The sequence below is a fragment of the Pongo abelii genome, chromosome 9 (genome assembly GCF_028885655.2).
Source record: "Pongo abelii isolate AG06213 chromosome 9, NHGRI_mPonAbe1-v2.0_pri, whole genome shotgun sequence".
Lineage (NCBI taxonomy): Eukaryota > Metazoa > Chordata > Mammalia > Primates > Hominidae > Pongo > Pongo abelii.
The window spans coordinates 85,335,365-85,347,366 of NC_071994.2; the positions used below are offsets into that span (position 1 = coordinate 85,335,365).

The window sequence follows — 12,002 nt, forward strand, 5'->3', positions numbered from 1 at the left end:
TTAGTAACCATGACATCTTTTTGGCAATAGCTTGAGCTGCTTTGCAAGGGCAGTATGCTTTTTAGCAAAGGTCACAGAAGCAGGTATACTCTGAGCCATCTGATTCATCTCCCTGTTTCAGTTCTCCTGTTACGTCAGGGAGCATTGAGGTCAGGAGTACTTCCACTTAGGCTTAGTGCTAAGAGGTAATAAACTATTTCATCTATATAAAACTACTTTTTCCAGTGTACTTAGAAGAGAGAATTAGAAAGGTGGAAAGTTGGAGATAGGGGTGGTGCTGCATTGCGTGGGAGAAGGGAGCATAAAGGGTCATTGTTTTCAGTGTTGTCAGCATTTGTTTTAGAATATATTCTCAACTCCAGTGTGATGATTCCTCAAGCATCTAAAACTAGAAATACCATTTGACCCAGCAATCCCATTACTGGGTATATACCCAAAGGATTATAAATCATGCTATTATAAAGACACATGCACACGTATGTTTATTGTGGCACTATTCACAATAGCAAAGACTTGGAACCAACCCAAATGTCCATCAATGATAGACTGGATTAAGAAAGTGTAGCACATATACACCATGGAATATTTTGCAGCCATAAAAAAGGATGAGTTCATGTCCTTTGCAGGGACATGGATGAAGCAGGAAACCATCATTCTAAGCAAACTATCACAAGGGCAGAAAACCAAACACCGCATGTTCTTACTTGTAGGTAGGAATTGAACAATGAGAACACTTGGACACATGGCAGGGAACATCACCCACTGGGACCAGTCAAGGGGTCGGGGGCTGGGGGAGGGATAGAATTAGGAGAAATACCTAATGTAAATGATGAGTTGATTGGTGCAGCAAATCAACATGGCACATGTATACCTGTGTAACAAACCTGCACCTTGTGCACATGTACCCTAGAACTTAAAAGTATAATAAAAAAAAAAAAAAGGAAAAAAGAATATATTCTCAAGTCATGCTGAATTGTAGACCTAAATGAAAAGATAATCTTAGCGGCTTTTGAAATTAAACTTATTAATAAATTAGATTTTGTCAAATTTACTGTTGGCAGGACACCTTGAAGAAAACTTTGAAAAATGCTTAGTATAATTTGCATCTTTAAGTTCTACATTCACTTTAAAAGTGTTTTTTTTCTTTCTTTTTTTTTTTTTGTTAGGAGCCCTCCCTAAGGCATATCCTGATAATCATCTCAGTCAGGTGGATGTAAATGAATTGTTTTCAAAATTGCTAAAAACAGGAATTCTCAAATTGTCCCAAACTGATTCAGCTACAACACGTAAGTGTGATTTTATACTTAAATGTACACAAAGCTTCATTAAGTTTTTGAGATGTATGATGTAATATAATGATATAAGTTATGATAAAGGTCCTTACAATAATTGAATTCTTAGGTATAGCTTTTATTTTTTATTTTTGGTTTATAATGAAATTCTTTTAGATTTCCTAAGATTGAACTAACTTATAGTGGACATGTGTTTCAGTTAACTAACATACCTAATGTGCAGGCTTTTTACCAGTAATTGTATGTTAATTTAACTTTTGAAAAGGTTTTGAATATTGATGAAATAAATGACTTTTATTATAGATGACTTTTAAGAGATCAGAGTTAACATCACATATCAAAATAAAAAATTGTATTAGGTTCCTTGGCCAGTAAACTTGAGATCAGAAGCACTGAATGGACTAGGTGGATTTCTCTATTTGCTTATAATACTATAGTGTTCCTCTGTAAAGAATACATGGAGAATGGTATTAATAAATTTGTATGTCTCTTCTTAATTGAAGAAGTAAGTGAAGTAGCTGCTCAGCCTCCCCCTGAAGAGGAGGAAGATCAAAATGAAGATCAAGATGTTCCAGATCTTACTAATTTTACAGTTGAAGAGTTGAAACAGTATGTAATCTAATTTTCTTTAAGATAAAGAGGCAGTGACTTTAATAACACTGTTATAGTGGCCATTGTTACTATTAGTGCTTTCCCTTTCCCTTTATCCCTTTTACTGTTTTAACATTTAGGAAGTCTTTTTTTTTTTTAATGTGGTAAAATATACATAACATAGTCTTTGGGAAGCCTATTTTTAAATCTTCTTTTAAAATATGTCGGCTGTACAAGTACTTGGGCCAAAGGCCACCCCCAAAAGTCTCACTCTGCTCCCCAGGCTGGAGTTCAGTGGCATGATCTTGACTCACTGCAACCTCCGCCTCCCAGGTTCAAGTGATTCTCCTGGGATTACAGGTGTGCGCCACCATACCCGGCTAATTTTTGTATTTTTAGTAGAGATGGGGTTTCACCATGTTGGCCAGGCTAGTCTCGAACTCCTAACCTCCAGTGATCCACCTGCCTTGGCCTCCCAAAGTGCTGGGATTACAGGTGTGAGCCACCACACCTGGTCCCTCAAAATTTTCATTTTTTAATCTGTGATACAGAAAACTTAGGGAGTATAAATATTAGGTATTGATAATTCATGTATTCCTTTTTAGTTTCATTTTCTGTTTATCATCATTTTTTCTGTATTGATATTCTTAACATTTTTGAGGTTCAGAAATGAGATTTTCATAGTCCAGCATTTACAATTAAAAAAAAATCAGCCGGGCGCGGTGGCTCACACCTGCAATCCCAGCACTTTGGGAGGCCGAGGCAGGTGGATCACGAGGTCAGGAGATCGAGACCATCCTGGCTAACGAGACCATCCTGACTAAGATGGTGAAACTCTGTCTCTACTAAAAATAACAAAAAATTAGCCGGGCGCAGTGGTGGACGCCTGTAGTCCCAGCTTTACTCAGGAGGCTGAGGCAGGAGAATGGCGTGAACCCGGGAGGCGGAGCTTGCAGTGAGCCGAGATAGCGCCACTGCACTCCGGCCTGGGCGAAAGACCGAGACTGTGTCTCAAAAAAAAAAAAAAAAAAAATCTGTTTTTCATTTTAGAAGTAATGTTAATTGTGGAAAATTAGAACATACTATAAATAAAATCAAGAAAACGTACAACTCTCACTTTATGGATAACAACTGTTAACATTTGGTGCGTATCTTTTCATAATTTTCTATTGTATTATAAAAAACATTTAAAGATTTTTCTAGTGAATAAATTCATTAATCCTGTGAGTACTTTATAAAAAATAAAACAGTGAATGAGTTTTTCACTCTTAAAATCATTTTTTAAATTTGAATTAGATACTATAATGTAAAATCACTTTTTTTTCAAAGTAATACTTTCACATAAAGGCTTTTAATAAAAGATGGCATCCCTTCCTCCTTCACCCAACACTGTACCCTAGAGGCAATCATTTTATTTTTTTAACTTTTCAAACTATTTTTTCTGCCATTTACCTCTTTCTTTTTTTTTTTTTGAGACAGAGTCTCACTCTGTCACCCAGGCTAGAGTGCAGTGGCCGTGTCTTGGCTCATTGCAACCTCCGCCTCCCAGGATCAAGTGATTCTCCTGCCTCAGCTTCCTGAGTAGCTAAGATTATAGGCACCCATCACCACGCCCAGCTAATTTTTGTATTTTTAGTAAAGATGGGGTTTCATCATGTTGTCCAGGCTGTTCTCGAACTTCTGGGCTCAAGTGATCTGCCCACCTCGGCCTCCCAAAGTGCTGGGATTACAGGTTTGAGCCACCTATTTCTTATAATATACATAATTTTCTGTTTCTTGATTTATCACATCTGGACATAATCTCTTAACTTTCTGAAAGTGATTTAGGCTGGGTGCAGTGGCTCATGCCTGTAATCCCAGCACTTTGGGAGGCTGAGGCAGGCGGATCACCTGAGGTCAGGAGTTCAAGACCACCTTGGCCAACATGGTAACATGTCTCTACTAGAACCTGTCTCTATTAGAAATACTAAAATTAGCTGGGCGTGGTAGTGGGCACTTGTAATCCCAGCTACTCGGGAGGCTGAGGCGGGGAGAATTGCTTGAACCCAGGAGGCGGAGGCTTTAGTGAGCTGAGATCGGGTCACTGCACTGCATCCTGGGCGACAGAGCGAGACTCCGTCTCCAAAAAAAACGGGCGGGGGGTGAATTTAGCTAGCTCTTGTAGTGTCCTACTAACTCCCCTCCATGTAGTTATGAGACTGTTTTTTATTATTCGGTATTAATATTGTGACTAGATGTTTATTTTGTTGCTGTAACAAAGTACCAGTGTTCTGTTCTTTGCTTTATTCTACTTTTTTTTTTTTTTTGAGATGGAGTCTCACTCTGTGGCCCAGGCTGGAGTGCAGTGGTGTGATCTTGGCTCACTGCATCCTCCACCTCCCAATTCAAGTGATTCTTCTGCCTCAGCCTCCTAAGTAGCTGGGATTACAGGCATGTGCCACCACACCCAGCTAATTTTTGTGTTTTTAGTAGGGACAGGGTTTCACCACGTTGGTCAGGTTGGTCTCGAACTCCTGATCTCGTGATCTGCCCGCCTTGGCCTCCCAAAGTGCTGGGATTACAGGCATGAGCCACCGCGCCCGGCTATTTTTTTTTTCTTGGAGTTAATAACTGCTCTATTTGTTCACTTACTTGGTCTTCTATATATACCTGTTTCTTCCCAAATAGGGAGCCCAGAATTTAAAAAACTAATTATTTGTTGACCACAGCAAACTAATTATTGTTTCCAAATGGTCTTCTAAGTTTTCTCTTTAGTTATCCATACTATTATTATTTCTTCTGTACTTTTTTCACTGTTACACCAGAGTGGAGAAGTTGAATTATTCAGAATGCCAAAGATCTAGAGAGGTGAAATTTAACTGTTCTGCCATGTCCATCCTGACTTGACTCCAAACTAGAATAAGCTAACTATTGCCTTGTTAGCTAGCACAGGATCATTTCATTTTTAGCTAAAAGGAAATAAATAACTGGGTCAGGGCTATCAATAAGAAGACAGGCTCCATGTTCCGAAAGTCACCAAAGTTAAGGTAAAGAGGGTGAATCACATTGTTAGAGAATAATACTGATCTTTGGGTATTAACTGTTTCAGCCAGCTCTTGGTTTCACCATTGTTACAATATGGAAAATCGAAATATTTGTAATTGGCTTTTAAAGGCCATTAAGCCATATTATCAACACTAAAGATTATTTCTTTTTCAAAATAGACGTTATGACAGTGTTATAAATCGACTGTACACTGGTATTCAGTGTTACTCTTGTGGAATGAGGTTTACAACATCACAGACAGATGTTTATGCGGATCATTTGGACTGGCATTATCGGCAAAATAGAACTGAAAAGGATGTTAGCAGAAAAGTCACTCACAGACGTTGGTACTACAGTTTAACAGTAAGTAACCCATGTGCCTCCATAGTATCTTTTAGGCTTAAATTAGATCATTCTAAAAGTATATTAATTTTAATAATAATTAAAATTTAATAATTTTAAATAATTTAATAATTTTAATAATTGCTGGAATCTAACATGTAAATTTCCTGAATAAAATTTGACCCCTAGAATATAAACAGATTTTTTTTAAAAATGAATTTTGAAGAGTATTTTTTTTTTTTTAATTAAAATTAGAGTATAGCATACAGGCTTGTTCTAGCTCTAAAATTCCAAGGCTTTGACCCCTGGAATATAAACACATTTTTTAAAAAATGAATTTTGAAGAGAATGTGTTTTTTTTGTTTTTTTTTTTAAATTAAGATTAGAGTGTAGCCTAGAGCCTTGTTCTAGCTCTAAAATTCCAAGGCTCTAGGACTGTTTTTTGTAAAAAAAAAATGTACTTGAAGCTTGTCTTTTTTGAATTAGTAGTTGTAACTGTAGAGTTAATGGAAAAGATCTTAATTATTAGTTGTTTTATGTTGTCATTAGTTATATGTTTCAAAGTATAATTTTAAATAATATTAGAGCATAATGTAGAAAATAATGTACCCCTACCTTTAAATGGCATTATATTGAAGATACACAGTAAAAATTTAGAAATAAATGGAATAATCTTCTAAAAATCAACTCCTTTTAAGGACTGGATAGAATTTGAGGAGATAGCTGATCTGGAAGAACGGGCAAAGAGCCAGTTTTTTGAAAAGGTGCATGAAGAAGTTGTGCTCAAAACTCAAGAGGCTGCTAAAGAAAAAGAGTTCCAAAGTGTACCTGCTGGACCAGCTGGAGCAGTTGAGGTGAGAGAAGAACGTTTAAATTTTCTCACAGTGGGAGTGTCCCTCACTTCCTTTAAGTAAATACTCATAAACATATAACTATATTTATATCCCTGTTTTAATGATTTTAAGACTTCTTGAAAGCTCTACTCTTCAATTTTACTCTTACAATCTAGCTTTGAGTTTCATAACTACAGTGGCCAAAAGCAGTGAAATGTTTACTCTTTTTGCTGGAAAGATTGACAGAATCCTGTAAATGTATTTTGAATCATATTATATATTGGACATTATTCAAACTTTTGGAACACTCATAAATTCCTTACTCCACTTAACAATGTTTGTATATTTTTACTTAATAGGGTTAAATATGGTCTATTATGTAAATTTCATTTTATATGATTCTATTTTAGAGTTGTGAAATCTGTCAAGAACAATTTGAACAATACTGGGATGAAGAAGAGGAGGAATGGCATTTGAAAAATGCTATTAGAGTAGATGGAAAGGTAATTTTCATTTCTTTATAAGGAAGTCTTAAGATTAGTATTTTTTTGTTGGGTTAACACATTACTTTGAAAGGAGGGGGTTCATAATAGTTTTTGTTTGATTTTTGGTCTTAATAAAAAAGGTATTGGACTTTAGTAATAGAATGTTTGAATTAGAAGGGATCTTAGCAGTCACCCGGTTCTGTACTCACTTTACATAGGAGGTTGCACTATTAGTCAGTGACAGACCCAGGACTAGGTCTTCTGAATCTAGTTAGTTGTTTTTCTGTCCACCCACACTATTTTGATTGTGGATTTGTATTTCGTCATCAAACTATACTGTGTTGAAAACAAAGCAAGTTAGGCTAGATACTTAAATGGGCCAAGAGAAGTCAGTTTTTCAGACTCTTTAAGCATAAGGATGAAAATTTGGTTTTATCCATTTTGGGACCAAATAATTTTTGTCTTCTTTCCAAAGACTATCTTCTGGTTTAAAGTTAAAAAGAAATATCAGAATAGCCCATTAGAAATGAATATGCACATATTTACTTTTTTTCTTTTTGCTTCAGATTTATCATCCATCATGTTATGAAGATTATCAAAATGTAAGTTCTTTTTGGTTACTGTATTTGTTCTCATTTGCATTAATAAATTTTACTTTTCATTTTATTTTTGCATCAGAGCAATATTGTTATTTTAAACTTAGTATATTGAACTGTTTTTGTTTTTTGATATAGCATTTAGGTTGTTCAGTAAAAATTGGTGCCAGATTGACAGAATTGACATATATGAATATCATTTTCTGTGATATGCAAACAATTAAAATTTTGAAATTTATCATTCGTTGCATTTTATTCACTTGAATCATGGTATCTTTTACTAGTCCACTAGGCCTAAAGAAATGTGAGGAAAAGTGAAGATAAGGATCCTGATGGGGATACGTTTCTAGAGCTATGGGTAGCATTTACTACTATTTTTTTTTCTTACATCTCTATTCAGCCATCTAAATAGGTATATTCTTTTTGTTGTTTTGTTTTGAGACAAAGTTTCGCTCTTGTTGCCCAGGCTGGAGTGCAATGGCGCAGTCTCGGCTCACTGCAACCTCCACCTCCTGGGTTCAAGGGATTCTCCTGCCCCTGCTTCCCAAGTAGCTGGGATTACAGGCGTGTACCACCACACCTGGCTAATTTTGTATTTTTAGTAGAGACAGGGTTTCACCACATTGGTTAGGCTGGTCTTGAACTCCTGACCTCAAGTGATCCACCCACCTTGGCCTCCCAAAGTGCTAGGATTATAGGCGTGAGCCACCGTGCTCGGCCAAAATAGGTATACTTTTTAATGATCACATATGGAATCTAAAAATGATAACAGTCGTTGACCTTAAAAGTTCAGATGGTTGGCTGGGCGTGGTGGCTCACGCCTGTAATCCCAGCACTTTGGGAGGCCGAGGCGAGTGGATCACCTGAGGTCAGGAGTTTGAGACCAGCCTGGCCAACATGGTGAAACCCTGTCTCTACTAAAAATACAAAAATTAGCCAGGCGTGGTGGCGGGTGCCTATAGTCCCACCTGCTTGTGAGGCTGAGGCAGGAGAATTGTTTGAACCCAGGAGGTGGAGGTTGCAGTGAACTGAGTTCATGCCACTGCACTGCAACCTGTGCGACAAGAGTGAGCTCTCTCTCAAAAAAAAAAAAAAAAAAGTTCAAATGGTCATATTTGTAGTCTGTTTTTAAAACCAAGTAATGGAACAAATAGATTTTTAGAGATAATGGGTTGGAGGCAATTTGGAAGGTTTATTTAGGTTGTCAGAAGACTAGTGTTGAGGGTGATGGTTTGTGGGGATTTAAAAAATCCTCAGACTATTTGAAATTAGGGTAGTAACAAGTCCCAGGATATATGTATGAGTTTAACATCTATGTAGAGATTAAAATGTAGAAGCATGTCTAATCAACTTTTTTTGGCTGTATAATGTCCTACAACTTAGCTGTTAACTGCTTAACTCACTGCTGAGTACCTATTGAACGTACAATATATATTTTATTTTTGGTTGTCTTTATGGCACATTTTGTTGGGAGGCAGGTGTTTCATTTGCATTTGGTTGTATGTGTGTTCTCTTGTCCATACAAGGGTCTTACAAAACTAAATATTATTTAATGTGAGAATTTTGAACTTTCATCAGTACTCATAGGGCCTTTCATTTTGTAGACATCTTCATTTGATTGTACACCATCTCCCAGCAAGACACCAGTTGAAAACCCCTTGAATATTATGTTGAACATTGTCAAAAACGAATTGCAGGAACCCTGTGAAAGTCCCAAAGTTAAGGAAGAACGAATTGATACACCACCAGCTTGTACAGAGGAAAGCGTAGCAACACCCTCTGAAATTAAAACAGAAAATGACACAGTCGAGTCAGTTTAAATAAAATGAGAAAGGTATGTTTTTCTTTTTTAAAAAAGCTGCTGTTGGATCTAGAAGGTGAATTTTTTTATGTATATATAGACATATCTATATAAATTGTCTGGCTGAGGCAGGGCCTTCAGCTATCATTTGGTTAATAAATACATTTTAGTATTTGCATTTCCTACTGCCTGCAGAGTTTCAGGTGCTTGTTGTGTGAAAGTTCTGTAGATGTGTGCAAATTTAACAAAATGAAATTGTATGTGTAAAAATGTACGATTTTTCACTGTGCAACTGTAAATTATAAATAAAAAATATTTTTGCTATTCATGGAGTGTAATATTTATGCACACCATCAAATAGTTTCTGTACTTTTTATTGGGTAAAAATGGAATTGAACAGCAACCTCAACATAAGATTTTTTTTCTAGTAGCCTCCCACTGATTAAGGAAACAAAGTTTGAAGTTTCATCCTTTAAAAGGGGGTTCTGAGAGAGCACCGTAGGGCTTTTCGCAAATAGAAAAGCCAGATTTTGAAAAAATTTTAAAGACAAAATAGGAAATATTTGCAGATATATATATCTATATAGATATAGATATATATATATGCGCATATATATATACACACACACACACATCTCCAGGTATAGAGAACCATCCAGATGTTCATTTTTGAAAATATCTAATGAAGCAAGTTTTATTCTTGAACTTGGACACTGATGCCATCAAACAATTAACAAATATATTTAAGTACTAAAGGTGATTTTTTTTTAAAGACTTTTTCAAATTGTCAAATGATTTAATGCAGATGAACATATTTCTATTTTAAGTAACGGGAATCTGTAAGAATGTTTGCTTGAGATATGGTTAACTTTTTTCTTTTGTTGGTTTTGACTTAGATGGACACCATGAGATGTTAATATTCATACATGTAATAAATAGAATGATGAAGAAACTTTGTTTGTATTTCTTTATTTCTTGAAAAGCTTTAGAATGTGACTTTCTTGTTGTCTTTCATCTGTTTTTTAAAACATGAACATGGTACTTGCTATGAGCCAGGCACTCTTGAGACAGGTTAGTCTTTTCTGCCATTTATTGGAGATAGGCATATGAAACACTGAGTTTTATTGAGCACATAATATGTGGCAGGCACTAGCACTTTCTACATGTATTTTCTCTGGTATTCACATCTAATAACTACATGGTAGATGGTGTCCCCAGTTTACAGATGAAATTAAGCCACTCACTTTAAAATTTTTATAAGAATTTGAACGTGGCTTTGTTTCCTCTAATTCTATACAATTTCTGCAATTTTAAAAGATACCCCCAAATTATTAGGATAGAAATAAGCACACCAAACTACTGGAAGGTGGCTTAAGGAAGATACTACAAAAATGGTGATATTTGAGTCTTGGAGGATAACCAGGAGTGGAGTCCATACTGATGGAAAGGATATCTTTGGAAAATGAACAGCAAATGTAAAGGCTTGAAACACTTTGTGTTTTCAAAAATTGACTTCTTATGGTTAAAACTCAGTAGTTTTGAATAGGAGATTATGATGAGCCATTAATTTTTTTAGTAGAAATGGAGTCTCACTATGTAGTCCAGGCTGGTTTCGAATTCCTGGGCTCAAGTGATCCTACTGCCTTGGCCTTCCAGAATGCTGGGATTACAGGCATGAGCCACGTGCCCGGCCTTTATTTTTAAGTAGTGAAGAGCCTTCTTGGTCATGCTAAGGAATTTTTATTAAACTGATGACCAGAGCAGCCACTAGAAATTTTAAACAGAGGTGACATCCTATCTGCATTTAAGTTTATTTTTTATTTTTTATTTTTTTAGAATCAAGTGAATACAATTCTAGAGATTGCTAAATCCAGAGAGGTCCAGTGGGAAAACTGGTAGCCATTGGATTTGAGTTGTAAACAGGTGACAGCTGAACTTACATATATGAACACTGCCATAGGAACTGAGGTCTGTGAATCCAAAAATGTAGGCAAAACTTCCTGTTGAACATTTTTCTGGGGAAACCACCATAGCTTTTATCAAATGCTTAAAGGTATGGAACATTATAAAAGGAAGGTGACATTCAAACCTAAAAATGTATCAATGGTATCCACATGGAGAAGAGGGTCAAGGATGGGGGAACAAAGACTGATAGGTGGGAAGGTCAGAAAGAAAATGGGAAAACCAGCAATGGGAAATTTTTTTTTTTCTTTTTTTGAGACAGTCTTGCTCTGTCGCTCAGGCTGGATCAGTGCAGTGGCACAATCTCGGCTCACTGCAACCTCTGCCTCCTGGGATCAAGTGGTTCTCCTGTCTCAGCCTCCCAAGTAGCTGGGATTACAGGTGCCCACCACCATGCCTGGCTAATTTTTATACTTTGAGTAGAGGCGGGGTTTCACCATGTTGGCTAGGCTGGTCTCGAACTCCTGACCTTAAGTGATCTGCCTTGGCCTTCCAGAGTGCTGGGATTAACAGGTGTGAGCAGGAAGAAAATTTCAATGGACAAGGTAGTCAACAAAATGAAGTCAAGAAAATATGTAAGATTGAGAAATACTCTTTAACTGTTGACCTAAGAACAGCTGAGTATGGGTGCCAACACCTGGTGCAATGGGTAGTGTGGATGAGAGGCAACAAAATATTAAAAGCTATTTTTTAAAATGAAGTTTAACTCTAGAGATTGAGTTGTAGTTAGAAAAATAGGAGAGGCATTAGCATGTTAAGAGGAGCTCAGTGGAGAAATGGGTTGAAGATGGAGATGACCGGTATACCAGTCTCAAGGTTGTAACAAGATAGTATCAACAATAGCACAGGAGGGGCTGGGCACAGTGGCTCATGCCTGTAATTCCAGCACTTTGGGAGGATGAAGTGGGTAGACTGCTTGAGTGTAGGAGTTTTAAGACCAGCCTGGGCAACATGGTGAAACTCCGTCTCTACCAAATATATGAAAAACCAGAGGGACACTGCAAAAAAAATAAAAGCACAGGAAGGATTAGCTTTGGAATGGAGGTGGGCCAGTGTTCTCCAAGATGGCCACTAGT

The 12,002-nt window shown here is 36.7% G+C and overlaps 1 protein-coding gene across 4 annotated transcripts in view; it reads left to right on the plus strand.

Annotated features, from left to right (window-relative positions):
• The window catches only part of PCF11 (PCF11 cleavage and polyadenylation factor subunit), a 29,033-nt gene extending 19,117 nt beyond the window's left edge, over positions 1 to 9,916 (plus strand). For 2 of the 4 annotated variants that reach the window (XM_009246889.3, XM_009246891.3), the window contains exons 10-16: positions 1,167 to 1,286; positions 1,796 to 1,901; positions 5,087 to 5,270; positions 5,948 to 6,103; positions 6,493 to 6,585; positions 7,134 to 7,169; positions 8,768 to 9,916. In XM_009246889.3, coding sequence (XP_009245164.1) covers positions 1,167 to 1,286; positions 1,796 to 1,901; positions 5,087 to 5,270; positions 5,948 to 6,103; positions 6,493 to 6,585; positions 7,134 to 7,169; positions 8,768 to 8,983 — 911 coding nt within the window. In that variant the 3' untranslated portion in view covers positions 8,984 to 9,916. The remainder of the gene's footprint in view (positions 1 to 1,166; positions 1,287 to 1,795; positions 1,902 to 5,086; positions 5,271 to 5,947; positions 6,104 to 6,492; positions 6,586 to 7,133; positions 7,170 to 8,767) is intronic. The other 2 variants (XM_009246890.3, XM_024254892.3) reach the window with 1 other exon arrangement.
• The last annotated feature ends 2,086 nt before the right edge of the window (positions 9,917 to 12,002 follow it).